The 19,123-nt window shown below is 31.5% G+C and overlaps 1 protein-coding gene and 1 non-coding gene across 2 annotated transcripts; one reads left to right on the top strand and one right to left on the bottom strand.

The window, feature by feature from the left end:
- Nucleotides 1-2,425: 2,425 nt before the first annotated feature.
- Nucleotides 2,426-2,506, bottom strand: Trnal-aag. Its single transcript has one exon. It is a non-coding gene; the product is annotated as a tRNA-Leu (tRNA).
- A 3,874-nt stretch (nucleotides 2,507-6,380) lies between these two features.
- LOC115230848 lies at nucleotides 6,381-7,463 on the top strand. The gene has a single exon (XM_029800973.1). It carries the CDS (start codon nucleotides 6,381-6,383, stop codon nucleotides 7,461-7,463), a length of 1,083 nt encoding a protein of 360 aa, XP_029656833.1.
- Nucleotides 7,464-19,123: the final 11,660 nt, after the last annotated feature.

The following is a 19,123-nucleotide window of genomic DNA, read 5'->3' as shown; positions in this document are numbered from 1 at the left end:
ATAAAAGTCAGCAGAAAGTTTTCGTTTTTCTCAAAGTCGTCGTCTGGAATTCCAAGAGCTAGGGGTACGAAGCCGACAAGGAGAAACCAGGGTACCCACGTGCTTGAGGAATTAGCGTTGATAATAAAAGCGGACAAGAATTTGGATAGATGGAGATTTGGGAATGCAGCGAGGAATTTTCAGTAAGAGACGATATTCAGAAAGTTTGGCACGAAAGGCGTCTTGGATCGAGGAGGACCGGGTTTTTGATAGGGTAGGATGGAAAATATTGACAAGAAGTGAATTCGGCCGCGTAGAGACGAGGCTGCTTTTTTCTTGTGTTAAGTAATGGAACTTGTTGAAATTCAACTATTTTAACATGAGTAACTCGAATTGGTCATGTTTTGAACTTAACAAATCCAAACTAAACATCCGATTTGTCTTATCTATTTTTAACATTTTTAGCTATTTTTTTGAAAATTCTTACTCATATTTTAGACAGAATGGAACCATCCCCATTTACAGACATTCTCATCATTCTCATTGATATTTTTCTGTTAAATGGGCACTTTTAAGTATCATTGATTTACATGTGTATAAATTGTATTTAAACTACCGTTTTTACAAAATTCAGGGATCGATATCAAATTTTGTAGTCATCAGAAAAAGGTTTGGATGTACTTACTAAGCTCTCAATTTTACAGATTCTAATAAAAATAAAAGGTTCTTTAAATCGAAGGAATTTTCTGCTGAATGTTGGGCTTTTCTTATAATAAAAATGTCTTTTATACTCGTGGTTTTAAATACATCTGCTGCCTGATTAAAAGGACAAGTTTCATGTAACTATCTTAACTAAAAAAGCAAATATTCAAAAATTAAATAAAGACAATAAATAGTCCAGATATTTAATCAAAAATCAGTTAATTTTAACTATAAGATTTAAAATTTTACAAACGAAAAACATATTCCAAGAAACTATAAATATTAATAATGAAATATAAACCGTGACTAAACAAATACTCCCACTGACTGCCGTTAATGGAATTTTATTTTCCTCGATTAGTGATATTATTTTATGTACGCATCCCTAAAATACATTAAGAATTAGAAAACAGTTTCATAAATGTTAATTTTAAAAAGATTTTCAGAAATATAACAACTTGATGTAATATTTCCATTATAATCGTCAGGGGAATAAGCACCGCAGCATTGGAAGGTTTTTTGCCAAAAGTCGACTTCTGGACTGGTTTCTTCATATTTCTTAATGGCCCATAAAAAAACACGTTTAAAATTTTCAACACACTAGAAATAACTATTAAAAGATACGGTAGATGTGTGAAAATAAAATAAGGACAGGATAGTTAAGATGAATCCACAAACGAAAAAAAGAATGATAACATACTATATAGTAATTTATTGGAAAAATTAGTTTACAATTATTCTGCAAGAAGGACGCTTTTTTGTTTTCAGTGATAAAATTCCACATATTAATCCGATAAAAATCATTACAGCAATAATTATATAAAAAATCCCTGAATATTGAATAGTTTTTATCGACGGATTTCCCAATTTGACATAGTTCCGGAGCACCATGGCTCCAGCATAGACAAAAATTTCTGTAATTAACTATAAAAATAAAAATTAATCATATTTTTATACAAAGAGAAGTATTACGTTCAACCAAGTAAAAAAGGGACGTATAACATTCATTCGAATTGTGATTTAATCAATTTCCGTTGATTCATAATTAATAAATAACGATTTTTTATTGCTAAAATTGTAGATTTTATCTTATCATTGAAAGCTATTCTTAGGAACAAATTTGTTAAATTTTTGATTAAACTGACACAATTTAAGCCATTTTTTTCAACTCTCAAGCCAGTTTCTGAACACGTGTTAATTTACTGAATCGATAAAAAGTCCAAACCGGCTGATTTACTCAATGGTACGATTGATAAAGCACGAATAAACAGGCTGACTTATCGAGATACAAATCTACGTCTAAAGCACGAATAACATTACTATAGTCTGAAAACTTAATCTTGGAGTTTTGCAGCTCCGAAATTGTCAGAGCTTATGCGAAGGAATTATTTACTTTAAATACAATCAGCAAAGGCAGCCATAAACCTGCCTTATTATCTTAGAGAAAGTACAAAATAATCAGTTCTTTGGCCGTAAGTGATTTTGCAATGAACTTTTTGATACGACCTAGGCTTGTTCTTCAGTAGGAATGCTAAATTTTTCCCTCCATATTAATACTCAAATTAAAATTTTCATAATATCAAAAAAAATTTTAGATTTTTTGTCATTAATTTCTGAAACAATGTTTTAGCAACAGCCTTTTCTTTTAAATGCATTATCAAAAGGAAATAAATGTATATATCAAAATCAAGATTCGACATCGTGTTTTACTTTCTGATGTTGAAAACCTTATAAAAGGAAAAAATACCAGCAGTGGGATTCGAACCCACGCACATTACTGTAATAGCACCTTAAGCTACCGCCTTAACCACTCGGCCATGCTGGCTGCTTCGATTATTTTGTCAATAATATAAAACATTTTGTCACCTCAGGTTGTTAAAAGTTCCTTTAAAACATTTAATGACTTCTTGGTCTAGGTCTTAAAAATTGAGATTAAACTCGGCTGTAAAAATTAAACTTCAACTCTCTTAAATGTTAATGTTAAACTCTATAGTTTTATTAAACCTATTTTGATGTTTTAATGACTTATGGTGAATGCATATTTTGAATATATGTCTACTACAGACATCAACCAAGAAAAATGATCATTTTGATTCTAAAATTCACAATAATAACTAATAAACTTGAAACCTTTCATTAGGTAAATCCGCGACAATATGGCTCGAATCGTCATACTGTTTTAGTGCCACAGCAAACTTGCATATATTGCACTCACTTACGACTTGACGAATGTTTTTTTTGCTTGATTACAAAAAATCTTTCTGTAAAGTATTATGACCACAATTATTTATTTCCTGGATTTTTTGAGCAATGATTTTCATTTCTTCTTTGCATGTTAAAGCTATAACAAACTTCTGAAGTCGTATTAGTATTTCCAGATATAGCTTTTTGTCAATAAGAATGAAATTTTCAGCTTTCTCTTTTAGTCGGAATTTTTTAACTTCTTGACCTTCAAAAACAGATTTCAGTAGATTTTACTCTGCATCATCTTTAACGAACATCTTCATTTAGGCCATTAGGCTAACATAATTGTTTGAAGAAGAAAAAAATATTTTTTTAAATAGAGGCTGTTAGTAGAAAGCAGATAAAGACCTTCGGCATTCCTGCCTTTTCAGTCCCGCACAAACGCTCACCTCTTAACTACAAGCTAAGATTATCTTCTCTAGGACCTCAGGGAGGCCTTTGAGGGACAATTCCTGGGCGTTGAAAGCTCCCTTCGCCATCCTAAGCCATGAGCTAGCCGGATGGCTCGTATTCTGACTTTCTTACTTCTCCCTGTCCTCACAGAAGTAGAAGGGAGCATTCACCTTAGAAGGGGCCATTCTATTATTTGAAAGAATTTTACTGCATACAATACACCTTGGTAGTGACTCTGTACAATCTCCATTTTATGTAAATCCAAAGTTCAAATATTTTTAGTATAAATTGTTTTTTAATTTTGCGAAGATTTACAATCTACACTACCAAAAATTGCTCCTACCTATTTATTTGTGACAATATAGTTATCCTCGTCTTGATACTCTCCACTATGGAGTCTATTAATTCTTGGAAACATTAATTCTGCTGTCGTTACGTAGACTAAAGTACCGATATCCGTTGATTTCACCGAGAGTCTCAGAGCATGGGAAAGATGCCACATTAAATGCTGATTTTTCAGAATTCATTTCTAAATTCAAAAAATCTATTAACAACCTCCATCATTTTGACTAGCACATCTTTGAGAGTAACTATTTTCACGTTGTCAATAAAAAAGAGATAATTCGTGAAGTATGTAAACATATTGAAATCTTCCGGGCTAATTTGAAGTTTGGAAAACATGGACTTATCAATTATTTATTAGAAAAATGCTGAGATGATTTTTAACTACTTTTTAAATTGTTTTGAGTGAATTTTTTGTCAGATCCATCAATATATTCAACGCATATTTTGACTTAATTACTCGATATTAAAATAATTATAAGACTAATTTATTGAGTGGACAGACATGCTAATTTTTCGGCACCAAAATAAATTATCGCATATTATTAATACAAATTAAAAAAGAAAATTAAGTTAAAGAATTAAGAAAGTTATTTTCCAAGTCAAAATCAAAATACCAATTTTTTGATCTAAAAAATCAGACAAAAGAGAAACTTATAAGCATTAAACCAATTCCAAGTCTCATTTAAAATACAAGACTAAATAATTTTCAATCAAACAAGAAAAACCTGATCGCTATAGAGAGATTCCTCCAATGATTTGTCAAACTTAAACAGCAATCTACTAATGTCCAAAACCCTAAATTCACATTTAAATACATATACGATTCATTGCATAAACTCTTCTTAAATGGAACCACATTCGGAATAGACAAACTTTTAGAAAATTATAAATCTAATAAATACCGTGTTGTAGATTTTTGTTGTAGCCTACCAAAAATTGAAATTCTATTCACCTCACTACATAAAAGTGTATTAAACAATTATTTTAATTAATATATTAAAAATACCCAATCAGAAAATATCCTCCAGGAGGGCAAGGTGTGGTTGATAGTATAATATCCACAAGAATATTTTCTGCCCGAGCGGATTGTTCATATCTTACTAAAATTATTTTATTCTTCAATGCCTTGTCTTTATCTGTTCGATTTAATAATAAAATTAAAACTATTATTTGTCATAGTGATGGGAATATAATCATTTGGAGTGGGAGAATTTTCGTCGAATATTACCACGTCAGAAACAACGTAATTTGTTTCTTCCTAAAATATAAAATGTAAAAAGACCCTAGAAATAGCTAAATATCGTTTTTTTCGTTTAAATGTGGTAGACCAGCCAATATCGGCATCTTCGCCTCCATTTGTGGTGAAAAGCTGTTTTTATATAAATCATAAATAATAACTGTAATGAAATTGTCAGGAGTTCTCAAATCATCAGAAACTACAGAGATCGCTGTTATAGGGCCATTTTGCAACATGAAACAGAGTAACAATCAAAACAAATAAATTTTAAATAAATTGATTTAATATTTTTAAAAAGTTAAATTAAATTTTAAAAGTCTCAATATATATCAGATCAGCGTGAATGAATCAGCATATAAATCTGAGCACAGATTTTCATCAAGTATAAGAGACATACAAACTTAATTTAAATATATACATTAACAACCAAAAACGCCTATAAAAACCTTTAAACATACTAAAAACAAAAAGCGACATAAACGACATTTTTAGCATAAGACCAACTAAGAATAAAACTAGAAAACGTGTTAAAAAGTGTATTATTTATAATTTACTAAATTAAATTAATAAGAAAATACAAATTTCTAATAATATTTTTTTTAATTTACGGAATATCTCAGAGTATTCTATAGGAAGGAAAAATGTATTTTGTAGAGAAATAAAATAAAGAGTGTACTGCAGCTATAAAATAACACTTTTTTGATAGCCAACAAAAACAAATCAATTCCGAAAGTATTCTCCATTACGTGAGCATCGAAAATTAAATTTCTAAATAGAGATATTTACAAATATATTAATTAAGAAATTAGTTAATTTCTGCTTAAATACAAATTTAGAGATACGTAAATTTCATTTTAAGATGAAGAGCTTTTGTATTTTATTTTTTATATGTTTTGTTTTAAATGCAATTTTAGAAATTTCAAGCCTAAATCTAAAAACAAAAACTGAAATAATTGATTTAGAATGCTGGAAATATACGGCTACGACATTAAACGATTATCAACGATATTTACTTGTTTATACTGGTCTTATTGAAAATGAATGGGCAAAATATAAATTTCAAGAAAAAACAGTTTTTATTGGGAATGACAGTACACTTGTCGGAGCATGTGGATCCGGAAATTATCTTATCAAGACAAATAAAAGTCCTATTGAGATTGTGAAAGCATATTCTCACGATGAAGATGGAATGGTTTATGGCAAACTTAAGACTGAGGTACAATTAAAATGTGAAAGTTATAATCCTCCAACAAATCTGCCTTAGTCGAAAATTTTTATTAAATTTATAAAACTATCGCTAACAATTTAATTTTTATATTTAATAATAAGGAAAATCTTTTCACTCGTAACACTGGAACGTATTAAGGACCCTGTTAATGAATATCTGTCGGCTAGCCAAAGTGGATTCAGGCCTGGGCGATCAACTGCAGATGTAGTATGGGGACATAGATGGATCTGTGCCATATCTCAGAAATTTAAAATGGCGACCACAATATTGGGCATTGATATGAGCAGGGCATTTGATACAATCCGCAGAGACAAGCTAATGGAGATCCTCAAAACCATTCTTGACAATGACTCGATCAGAATGGTTCGAGCACTACTTATAGACACCGAGTTAACGGTGAAGATCGGACCCGTACAATCAAGATCTTTCAAAACAAGCATTGGAACGCCCCAAGGTGATTCAATATCACCTGTACTATTCATTGTCTATCTTGAAGCGGCACTAAGAGATCTGAGAAAACTAGTGAAGACTACTTCAATAACTGAAGTGATATATGCCGACGATGTAGACTTTTTGTCTCATGATAAGTCGACACTCGAAGAACTGCTGAACATTGCTCCTCATGCACTGGAAAAATGGTTCTTAAAAGTGAACATAGAAAAAACCGAATATGTAACAATCAACCGGGAGGCAAATAGAACAGACGAAAAATGGCGAAACTCGAAAAAAGTTGGAACTCTTTTAGGAGATAGTGAAGACATTATGAGGAGAAAGATGCTATCGACTGTTGCACTTAACAAACTGCGGACCACTTGGCTACGAAACCGCGAGGTTGGAACGGCCTTACGTGCCAAATTATACAATGCTTTTATTAAACCCATACTTTTGTACAACGGAGGAACATGGGGAATATCTGAGTCTGAATCAAAATCTCTTGATGCATTCCATAGAAGACAGTTAAGAATTCTTATTGGCATCAACTGGCCAAAGAAAATCAAGAACTCCACCCTATACAATATCTGCAACAGCAGACCCGTCAGTGTGGACATTACCGAAGCACGTTGGCGCCTATTGGGCCACATTCTAAGACTCGACCAGGATGTCTATGCTAACTGGGCAATGGAATCATATTACGCAAAGGACGAAAGATCTGCGTCCCGAGGACGCCCACGAAATACATTACCTATTGTAATCTCAAAAGAACTACAACGCGTTAAAAGACAACTGAAAAATGGAGACGACCTAGATACTCTCAGGAGTATAGCATACAACCGCACATCATGGAAAATTATGACCGAAAAGATAGTCTCATATGTGGCACATGTGGGAACTTAATTAGTTTAAATTACATTATGTTCCTATGACAGTGCTAATAATAATAATAATATTTAATAATTTAAATTAAATATTTAAAAATTCATTTTATATTATGTCGCGAGCGCAGCGAGCGACCGAGCGCAGCGAGCGACCACTCAATTTCTAGATCCGATCAATCAAAAAATCTATAAATTGACAAATACCCAAGCTTGTATTTGGGATTAAATATATTCGATAACAAAAATTAAAATCGATGCCAAAGCAGAATGAGCTTTAAAACCGATTTCATAAATAAAAATAATATTTTAACATTTATAATTGATATTTTAGAATAATGAGAAAAAATCTAAATGCTTCATAATTTATAAAAATGTCAAAACAAGAATCTTCTGAAGGAGCAAGCCTGTCTGCACAGTTCATTTTTGATTAGAAGACCTAATTTTAGAGATTAAAACGAAAAAATAGCAATGAGATCTGTCAAATTATTACCCCCTCACAACCTAAACCAAATTAGCGTTCAGTATTCATTGATTTTACTTTTTCTATTAGGTCTACTTATAATTATTTTATGGGATTCAATGGAAAACTTAAGTTATTTCAATTTTAATTTTAAATCATGTTAAAATTTTAAATAATTAATAAATATATTTGTTGATGATAGGCTTGTTAGGTGTCAAAGTCGCGTCTAGCGCTCGGTCGCGCGCTGCGCTCGCGACATAGCTACAAATATTTTTAGTTTAAATAAACCAAACCTTACATTAAATAATAAAAATATTAATTAAAACAAATTAAGAAATCCAAAATAGTCATAAATTCTTGCAAATAGAAGGAATAAGTGTCTTTTCCCAACAGACGTATTGTCGATTAAAAATAAACGATATTAACGCAATTTGAGCAACTGCCAATGCAATTATAAATAAATAATTTGCTCGATAAGGCTGAAACATAAATCCGTAAAATTCCCGAAAATTTCCAAATGAAGGCAAAGTTGGCAAAATATGTTTCCGAAGAGCAAAAAATCCAGTAATATGTGACATGATAAGAGGATAAGCAATTCCAAATCCAAATTGAGAAATACTGACTTTTAATAATCCACAGGATTTGCACGAAAGACGACCGATTAATTGTTTTTTGGTATTTTCGGTGTAAAATACATATGCAATAGTAGCTGGAATTAATGAGGAACTGAGATAACTAATCATAAATGTATATCGTCTTTCAATTCTATTTAAAACCTCTCAAATCTGTGATTATACCTGAAAAATCTTTTGATATAATCAGTCAAATATAGCCCGGATAAACCAGCCATTCCTGCAGCCATGTAATTCCCTATTTTAAAAGGCCATCTATTTATATTATAAGAAAAATTACATTTCCGAAAATATTTGTTTGTTTGAAATATATTTTTGTTGAATTTTATAAATTTCTTCGTCAGAATATCTTACGGCATTAGTCGGTATAGGACCACCAGAAGGAGCAACTATAAGAGCACACATTTTAAATAACAAAAATTTAAAAATTATTTTTATTCCAAGAAGTATTATAATACTAATAAAGATAATTAAAATGAAAATCTTTAAATTCTTATCACTGTCAATACAATAAGTGCTGTAGAGCATAATTGTTATTTTCTAATTTCAAACATTAAATGTTACAGTGCATTTAAAATCTACGTTATTTTATTTTAAATTAATAATAAAGATGAAGTCTGAGTATTTCTTAGAACGAGTTGAATTTTTAATCAATGCCTGAGTTAAACTTAGTTAACGAAAATAAAAATTTTTAATTTTTAATCCAAGAAAGCTTAAAAAAAATTTAGTTTATCTCCTAGTTATTTCGTCATAAAGTATAATTTTATTCATTTAAAATCAAACGACTATAACAATTTCCTAAAAATTCGAAAACTATGTTAGTAAAGTGAATTAGAATTATATTAATTAGTGAAAGATTTTCGACTATTTATTAGCTTTTGTGTGTTTTGAAAACATTCCAGCCACCTAAAAAATAATCAAAATGACTAACCGTTATTAGACAAATCGTAATAGTTCCTAAAATCAAATAAATTTTATATTGTTTCGATTGAGATTCTATTTTTTTATTGCATCCCTAAAGCTTAGTACTAGAACATGTAACAACTTGATATGAATTGATAATAGTACAAGGAGCATTTAAACAGCAACTATTTGGCAAATTTCCATTAAAATCTGATGCAGATGAAGAACCACAGCATTTAAGCATATATTGATAGGAGTCAACCATATTCTTATTTTTTGGATATGTTTTTACTGCTGTTAGAAATTGATTTTTTAATGCATTTAAAAACTAAGAATAATGTGTAAAATAATAACTGTCTTTTCTTCAGCGCAATATGCGACGGTTGTTCCAAATATCATGAGGAAAATGATAAAAAGTGATGATATGAACTATTTTAATATATTCAATTATTACCAAAAGTCTAGCAAGAAATCCTTTCTTTTTGACTGAATATATGATTCCGGAAATTAATCCAACGATTGATATAAGACCAATAGTTAATGCAACAAATTTTACAGTTCTTAAATAATGATTATTAAATGTTTGATATATATTGGAAATTCCAATATACAAGCTTACAACAGAAATTACCTAATTTGTTATTGAAACTCAACTACCCCCAAAAGAAGCAGATTAATGCTTATTAATATAGTTTTAATAACAGCCTTGAACATCTTGCTAATAAAAATTCACGATTAAAAAAATTTTATATTCAATTAAAAAATTAATACACCAAAATGATCAAATATTCTTCGAAGCGATAAACCGCAACTAAAATTTTTCACACTTCATAAACTTGATGGCCATCCAAAAATTAACATTAGATGAACAAAAATTAAAAAATTATTTTTATTCTAAGAAATATGATAAAGAATTTATGAAATTATCCATTAGAATTTATGGAATTACTAAGTTGTAAATCATCCGCAAAAATGCTACCTTTGTAGATATTAAAGCATCATTCATAGACCACCTAAAAATTGATTTCTCTGAGAGTATTTTTAAACTTCATTACCTCCATTCATTTAACCAATTTCTTTTCAAGCTTTGGGAACTTAAGTTTATGCGTAATTTCTCAATTAAATTGCTTTAAATTTAATTGCCCAAAAAACCCAAAATCTCAAAGAACAAGAAAGAATTGTTTACGGAGGGATAAAAACAAAAGGCTAAAGTGTATCATTCAGTGCTAACCCAAATATAGTAATCAAGCATAAATTTTTTTCTTAAGACGATCCAGATCATAGTACAATAAATCCTTTTGCATTCGGCGACTGACCTCACTTGGGAGCGTCGACATTTTGGATAAAGGAGACCCATTAATGATAGGCTTTCCAGTCATTTTAAAAGCTTGTTTCTCATGCGGGTTTCATTTGAAATCGGCATTCTTTTGACAGTTTTCTGTACTGAGACTCCTTCACTGTGCTCACATTCTGTGACACACAAATCGGATTTGTTTGCAGTCCAAATCGAGAGTCATTGATCAGTTCCATTTTCCTCCCTCGAACTTAACGAGCTTTCGAAATACTCATTTGCCTGCCATTTTTGGTGCTCACCTGTTATCCCGATTAACTTCCGTTCCGGTTCGACATTTTTCCGATTCATGTATACCCCCTCACATAAGAAGCAGATTACACTCGACAGGATTTTTGCCAGATAACAATCTCTAGCCCAGTACAAGATTTTCCGACAATGAACTCGGCATTGATAGGAATGACCATCTAAATCGAATGTCCACAAATTCTTCGGGGCTGTGTTTGGTCCCAATCGTTCTGAAAATTGAAAGTTCTCCTCCTTGTTAAATAATAGCTCATATGACCCATTGGGTTACCGGGAGATCCGTGCTTTGCTAGCAGTTTGTGATCCACAGATGACTTTCATCGACGTTTTGCATGTAATCAACAAAACTCAAATGCTTTTGTCACTTGAACTCGTATCCTCTATAGCTTAAATATAAAAACATTAACTTCATGCTACAGTAGACATAAAATGCGCAGTTTTAAAAGAAGGTTAAAATTTTTAGAATCTTTTAAAATACAGTTCATCTTAAGTAAAAGATTATTATTGTTATTCTTGATATTGTATTTTGGAATATGCTTGAGAATCTTGCACCTAATCGCTGCCACAAAATTTTGTTCTTTAACAATTTCATTTTTTTCTTTAAAGTAAGCCGATTATAGAATCGACGAGAGAAACTGGGAGACATGTGTTAACTAAATTTTTATTTTTTTAATTTGTATTAAAAAATAAAATTCAAAATTGTCGTCAATTTTCGCGAGTCAATCATTAATGAAAAATTTGCCGTGACCATAAATTAAAGAGTTAAGTTTCTAAAACAGATTCCTTGATTAATTTGTGAGTTACTTGTTTCAATTTAGTTGCAATAATACATTTTATTCTGATCTTGTTGAAAATTATTGAAGAATCGATGAAGGGGAAATGGAGCAACTTTTAGCCTAACCTAAAACGAAATAACAAAATTCAAACGTATACCCCAACAGCATAAATTGAGTATGGTTGGTTTAAATAATTAAATATTTTGTTGTGTACATTTTTGATTTCAATAAAATTAAAGAATGCAATTATTCAGCGTGTATTTTATTCAGAATGTAATACAACATAATTAAGAAAATTAATTTTAAACTTATTTTTAAACACAAAATCAAAATACCAAATCCTGATGATATATAATACTTCCATTAATTACTTCCTCAGTTTTTTAATACAGTTCCTACATTCAATAGCAACTCATAGTCTAAAAATAACTAAATGAGAATTTTTAATAATGAATGCAAAAAGATACCTAATTATACTAAATTGTGTGTCAAAAGACTCGTTTGTTTAAAATTAGCAGAAAACTCAAATTATAAAATGTCGTCTTTTATAGAAAAATTTAATGCGCAATTTTAAGATTTAAATTACCAGATGTGAGCGGATTTCCACATGTCTTCTATAGGAAATTCTTTGAAGAGTGGAATTTCTCTAAATTCATTTAATTCCTTGAATAAAAACCCATCAGTAATTTAAATATGACTTTATGTTACTCTATTAGACATTTAACTCAACAATAAACCATGGTTTTTCACATATTGAGCAAAGGCATACAAATATTCGGGTTCGTGAATGATTTTAAATTATAATTTATTAGAAGGAATTTTCATTCAAAATTCCACTTGGCCTTATAATTGACGAAATTTCACCAATTTTGATTAAAAAAGTATTGGCTCGGATAAAATTAAATAATAGAAATCTGCGTTTGATAAACTCTACAACAACTTAATGGCTTTTAAACAACTTATTGGGAACAAAATCGAAACGTATAATATAATCTAATGATTCAAAAATGTTTAGATTGGTCCAGGAATTTTCAGAGGCTAACGGATTCGAACTATTATTACAAACTCTCGTTTTTCTAATTGGTCAATTGTATCTATAAATGCTTAAATAAAATTAGAAAAGCTTCTCAAACAAACAAATCACAAAAGTATCTACTGGAAAAAAATATTAATATTCTGAACAGCAATTTAAATTCAAAAAATCAAAAAATCGTTGATTGCATATGCATTCTCGTAGATTCACTAGAAGAAATATTTAATAAAACTGTAATTTTTAAATAGATTTTTAAATTAATAGTCAAATGTGTTGGAAATCTTAGATGTGCCAAATTTAATTGAAAATTTTATTAAGTTTACGATGGTAGGAAACATAAGGTTTATATGATTATTCTTTAAAGTTCTAGGATAACAGCATCTATGGTACAAATATTGACAACACTTTGCAAAAAACAGAAAGCAACAAATTTTGTAACATCAACAATCATTAAATTATACGAAGTTAAAAATAAGTAATTTAAATATATAGGCTGATTTGGATTCATTTCGATTTGATGTGATATGTCACGTTTTAAAACATGGTGAAATTGATCATATTGTATGTGATGTTAAAAATAAAGTCAATTTAGAAAAAATTGATCAAATTTGCAGATTTAATATTGAACGAGCAGGCTTTATTTTCTACTAGAATCAAAATTCAATATTATACAAGGATAAATGAATTTGAAAAACAAATAAACGTATAAAAGCTGTTTCTAAAAATAATTTAGAGTATGGCTGCTCTATCAGGGAGCAGTCTCAGGACATATGTCATTAAATATAATAAAAGAAGGGAATACATTGCGAAAAACCAAGTGAAAGTCAGTAATCTAAAAGAACAAATATCTAACATGGACAGAGAATATTTGAAAGTAAATACATATGAATTTTATTTTATTTTAGTGTTTAATAGTAATTGACGAATTTAAAGGTTATAATTGATTTAACTTTGTTTAGATCAAATTTTAAATAAACATTTAAAACAGCCCAAAATATTACCTTCAAATCAAAATTTACAAAACACAACGATGAAATCAAAACATTTTCAGTCTGGAACTCTCCGCAGATCACATCAAGTAGAACAACGTCAACAAGAGCAAAGACCTGCTTTTGGTATTGAACGCTTAAAATATAATAATTTAGCATCAAATGCTGAAAAAATGTCGAATGTTATCTTCAGTAAAAAAATACCTCCCCCCGCCCCGTCCTCAGAAAAAAGTTCACGTGCTAGTGATTATATTAATACTTTATCTACATGCTCATCAAAATCAATGATGAAATCAATCGTTTCTTTTGACTCAAAGAACGACGCCTTTGTTCCACCTCCCCCACCCCCCTTTGTTGTAAAGGCGCCAGATTCTTCCAAAGCGCCAGATTCTCCTGTTCCACCTCCTCCCCCGCCACTTCAAACAAAACTTCCAAATTCTTCTAACGAAAATGGAACCATACCTATTCCTCCACCTCCTCCAAAAATGAGTTGTGTCCCTGGAGTCCCTTTGCCACCAGATCCATTAAAAACAATTCCAACTCCTAAAGAAATAATAATTAATGATAAAGTACCTAAACCATCAAAATCAATGAAACCATTTCATTGGGATGATATCACTAATGAAGAGAATGTTGTTACAATATTTGGGAAAATCGACGAAAGTTCATTTTATAAAGTATATTTTGGATTGTAAATTACTTCTTTGTAGAAAATAGATTTGAATCGCCTTACCGATTTGTTTTATGCTCAAGATGCTAGTGAAATCAAGACAGAATTAAAGAAGGATACAAATATCGTAAAAAGTACTATACTTCCGAAAGATAGACTTCGGAACATTGGTTAATAAATTCCTATCTATTTTTAAAGAAATTGCAAAAAGGACTCTTTCGAATCAGTTGGAGGAAGACTTTAAAGCGATTAATAAGTTTTTTCTTATTATTTTAATTAAAGTTTTGATTGGAATTACATCAAAATGGACCACCTTGAAGTCATACCCCAACTTATACCAACTGATGAAGAGGTTAGATTCTGTTTTTATTTTAAGAAATCTTTATTTGAATCCTATATCGAGAATCCTTCTACTATTTCTAAACTTTCTGACCAGGAAAAGTTTTTTATTAAGGTTTTTTTAATTTATGTAATAAAATATTTTCTAGTTTGTTCAAGTAAACAATTTGGAGATAAAAATAAAATCTATACTTTTTATGTCTAGTTTTGAAGATAGTTCTAAAACTTTATTAAAAGTAAAATAACATAATTATATCTTTTTAGAGCATCTCCAACATGAAAAAGAATATAAATCAAATCGGAAAATCACATAATTTAGCAGAAATTATGAAAGTAATAATTTTTAATTCAATTCAGATTATACTATGTATTGGAAATTTCATGAATTTCGGAAAAAAGTCATTTCAATCTGGATTTCGTATGAAATCTTTGGACAAGGTTGTAATTAATATATTTTAAATTTAGTTGTACACAATAAAGTCTTTCGATCGTCAAGATTCTCTTTTGGACTATTTAGTAAAAATTGTTCACAAATCGTTTAATCACGCATATTCTTTCTATGAAGATTTTCCAGACTTGACAGAAATCATAAATACTGGCTGTACTTATTACTATTTTACTTTAGCGTCAATTGAAGATATTTCATTTAAATTCGGAGAACTTGAAAAATCTTACAATATCATAAAAAATCAAAGTTCCATAAACCAAAAGTCGGCTTCAGATAACCTAAACAAATTCATAAAAATATACGACAATGAAATCAAATCTTTAAAAGAAAAGGTTTCCGAGCTAAATGTTTGTATTTTTTAAATGGATCCAATTTAGGAAATGTCGAAGAAACTAATTTTATATTTTGGAGAACTTCCTAATAAGACAGAGCTGATTTCCATTTTTTTGATTTTGGACAATTTCATTCGAATGTATAAGGTTATTCTAATTTATATATCAAGCATTAGATAGCAAAAGCAAAACATGAATTAAGCATTAATCGATGCCTCAAAGAGGTAGTTTATTATTTTAATTGATTTTAATAGCCTCGGAAAAATACTAAAAATCGGAAAGAAAGTGTACAGAAAAAAACTAATGATGAGAATTCTATGGATATACTTATGAAAAGTAAAATATTTTTACCATAAATTTTTATATATTATAAAATAATTATTATTTTTTGTAGATTTGAAAAGCAAAATTGAAAAAATTCAAAATACTTAGCTTAAAAAAGAGATTTTAATATTTTTACATTTTGTACTTTTTTAACTTTTTTTGATAAAATTACAAATATGTGTCATTTAAATTTTAATTGTAATTTACTAGAAGTTAACAAAGCCATCTATTCGAAATGGACCCCGCCAACATAATTGACGTTGCGTTGCCTCTCACGATAGCAACGGAGATCAACTGGAGAAGCCACCGGGTCTCACGTGTGTCGTGGCTTTTTAATGTGGCTAAGCGTCCAAGCTTCTTTAGGAAGCGAAGCGATTTCGGACAGAACACGAATCGATCTCGCAGCGCTTCATATTTTCTCTCCTTTGCCCTCATCGTTTTTTCCGCGGCATACAGTCTGTCCACTGCGCTCCCGGCAATGTTGGACGGGCAGAGAGTGTCCAAACAGGTTGCGTCCCAGACTAGGGGTTTCCCCTCTTCAAATGGGAAAATTGTGATCCCATCAGGACGTTTTCATATAACAGATATCTTGGCCGATTGATGTCATTATTTGTACGTAGAAGTACAAAATCTTTTTTTGATGGCCTATCCTCATCGTTTTTTCGTTTTGTTATTTTAATCATTTTTATATCTCTCTGGTTTGGTCTTCACTAATCGTTTTGACTAATTTTAGATAAAGAAGAGCACTTGCTATTTTATTGACAAATATCATTCACAATTTTTTGAATGCTACTTTTAAAAGAGTAGATAATTTGAATCCATTCAAGATATCTTGGAATATAAAGTTGTGTTACTTGAATGTGACTAACAACAAAATAAGTACTTTTCTTTATTAGAAGTAATAAGCAAACATTTTAGCGTTCATTGGAGACAAATGGCGAGGAGGTCAATTGTTGAAAAACCCTGTCAAGTGTTTGTTGAATGTCCAAAAATAAATTCGAAGATTCTATTTCTGTCTATTTTTGACTGTATATATCCATATCCATTATACTTATTTTAAAAGGACAAATTGATAGCCATAAGTTTAAAAATCCCTAATTAATTATGCGAATATTAATGAAGGAATAATGGATGTGACAAAAGTCAAGACATTGAAGGACTTGTACGACATTTTGGAGGAAGAGCCTGAGCTGCGTTCTGAGAATGACGTGGGAGTGCTGTTCGAATTTGTGCGACATATGAAAGTGAGTTGTTGGATGGTTAAAGATAGGGATTTTCAAATCTGACTGACATGACTAAAAGAAAGTTATGTGAAGTGATGATGTACGCTCAAGTGGATGATGAGGGGGTGACCATGCTGAGTCAGGGGGAAGAACTGGACAGTTGGTGTGTTATCATCAACGGGACTGTGAGCACACAAAAAGACGGACAAGTGATAGAAATGGGAGTGGGAGATTGGTATTGGTCAGTCTTATAGTAGTTTTGGGGTAACTCCCACGTTGGACAAACAATACTTCGAAGGGACAATGGTAACGACCCAGCCGGATGCACAATTCGTGATAATTCGGCAGGCAGAGTACTCCCGCGTGTTGGAGGAGGCAAGATTTAAGACTTACCTTTAGTTTGAGAAGAACGTGATAAGAACACGGGACAATGAAAAGAACGTGGTTTGTGTGAAGGAGTGGCAGAAAGTGGGGGATCAAATGGACTTGGTAATTATAAGGGCAGTGAGGGATTTGTAACATTTCAGGCCGCACCAGAAGTCCTCGTGGATGAGCTATTGGATGCCCCAAAAGAGTACTTTGCTGATTTTTTCTTGACTTATCGAATGTTTGCGAAGGACTTTCTGCCGGAGAAGGTGAATGAGTGGGTGGAGAATGAGGAATGGAGAGTAAGAGGAGTGGTGAGACTGTAGGTTATCAGGGTCATCAAATATTGGATCAAGTACAGCCACTTTGACTTTGTTAATGATCCGCATTTGTGGCAATTTCTCCTAAAAGTGGCCCGTCATATTGTTGATCACGTGAGACTGTCTTTTGACTCGACAGGACTTTGATGCTTTCCAGGAGATTTACGAGGTTTGCAACACTCGGAGATGGGGAAGGGATGTTCTTATAAAGAGTGGCACTTTCCTCGAATTGGAAACTCGACTGAAATTCTCTGAAAAAACATTGGAACATACAGACAGTCTAAGGCAGCACGACATGGTTGATTGCCTTCTCGAATATTCAGTTGACGAAAATCAACGGAATGTCGGTCGTGGGATTACAAGTGAGTGATGTCACTCTTCTTTTGGAACAAATATTGGATGACTACGTGATCAGAGTGACCCCCGACATTGACGGTGGTCTCTCATTTGATCTATCCTAGGCACATTGGGTAGCTTCGTATGCAACAGGTCGAGTATGCCAAGAGATTTGTGGAATTGTCATTCTTCAAGGGAAAGAAGCAAAAAGAAATCCTCAATTTTCAAATTTTTCAAAACGAGGTAGTGGGCTGCCAATAGTCGAGGAAATCCAACAAGAAAAGTGGAGACATGAGAAGTTATAAGAGCTTGAAAAGGATGGGACAGATTTATAGCATCGAAAAGTACTACGCATGCTTCAGGCAGTTGGAAACCTACTCCCCAGAAGACGGCATTTTAGACTTTCTGAAGATCTACCACGTGAGTGTGGGGAGTCGTATATTGCCTGTCACGATAGTATAAATGGTTGGTCAAATTTTAGGAAATGGCTGCCGGGGATGTGATTCTGGCTGCCCAATATGAACTTAATTTGAAAGGAATTTCAACGTTATTTTGATGTGTCTATTTTTAGGGACTACTCTCTCTTTCAAGTAATTATGGACGACTCGCTGACAGCCCATAAACTTCCTCTCTCAGTGCGGAATCTCGTGGCAATTCTCCCTCTCAATGGACGGTAGGTTTTTGTCCTGATTGTTTGCAGATATTATATTCATTCAAATGCAGAATTCCAATCTCTAATCACTCAAATTGACCCCACCCAATTTACAAACAACTGCGATTTGTTGAACTTGCAGGACAAGTATTTGGCCGACGCGATTCACGAGAAGGACGTTAAATACATGAACTCGATTGGGAACTACCACTACATGGCTAAAATGTCCCAGTTGTACCCAATGGAGAACAACATCATTAATCAGTACATTGAGGTCAT

Source organism: Octopus sinensis, unplaced genomic scaffold (genome assembly GCF_006345805.1).
Source record: "Octopus sinensis unplaced genomic scaffold, ASM634580v1 Contig16543, whole genome shotgun sequence".
NCBI classification, from domain to species: Eukaryota; Metazoa; Mollusca; class Cephalopoda; order Octopoda; family Octopodidae; genus Octopus; species Octopus sinensis.
The sequence above is the reverse complement of the archived record's forward strand: the minus strand, read 5'-3'. Positions and strand labels throughout refer to the sequence as shown.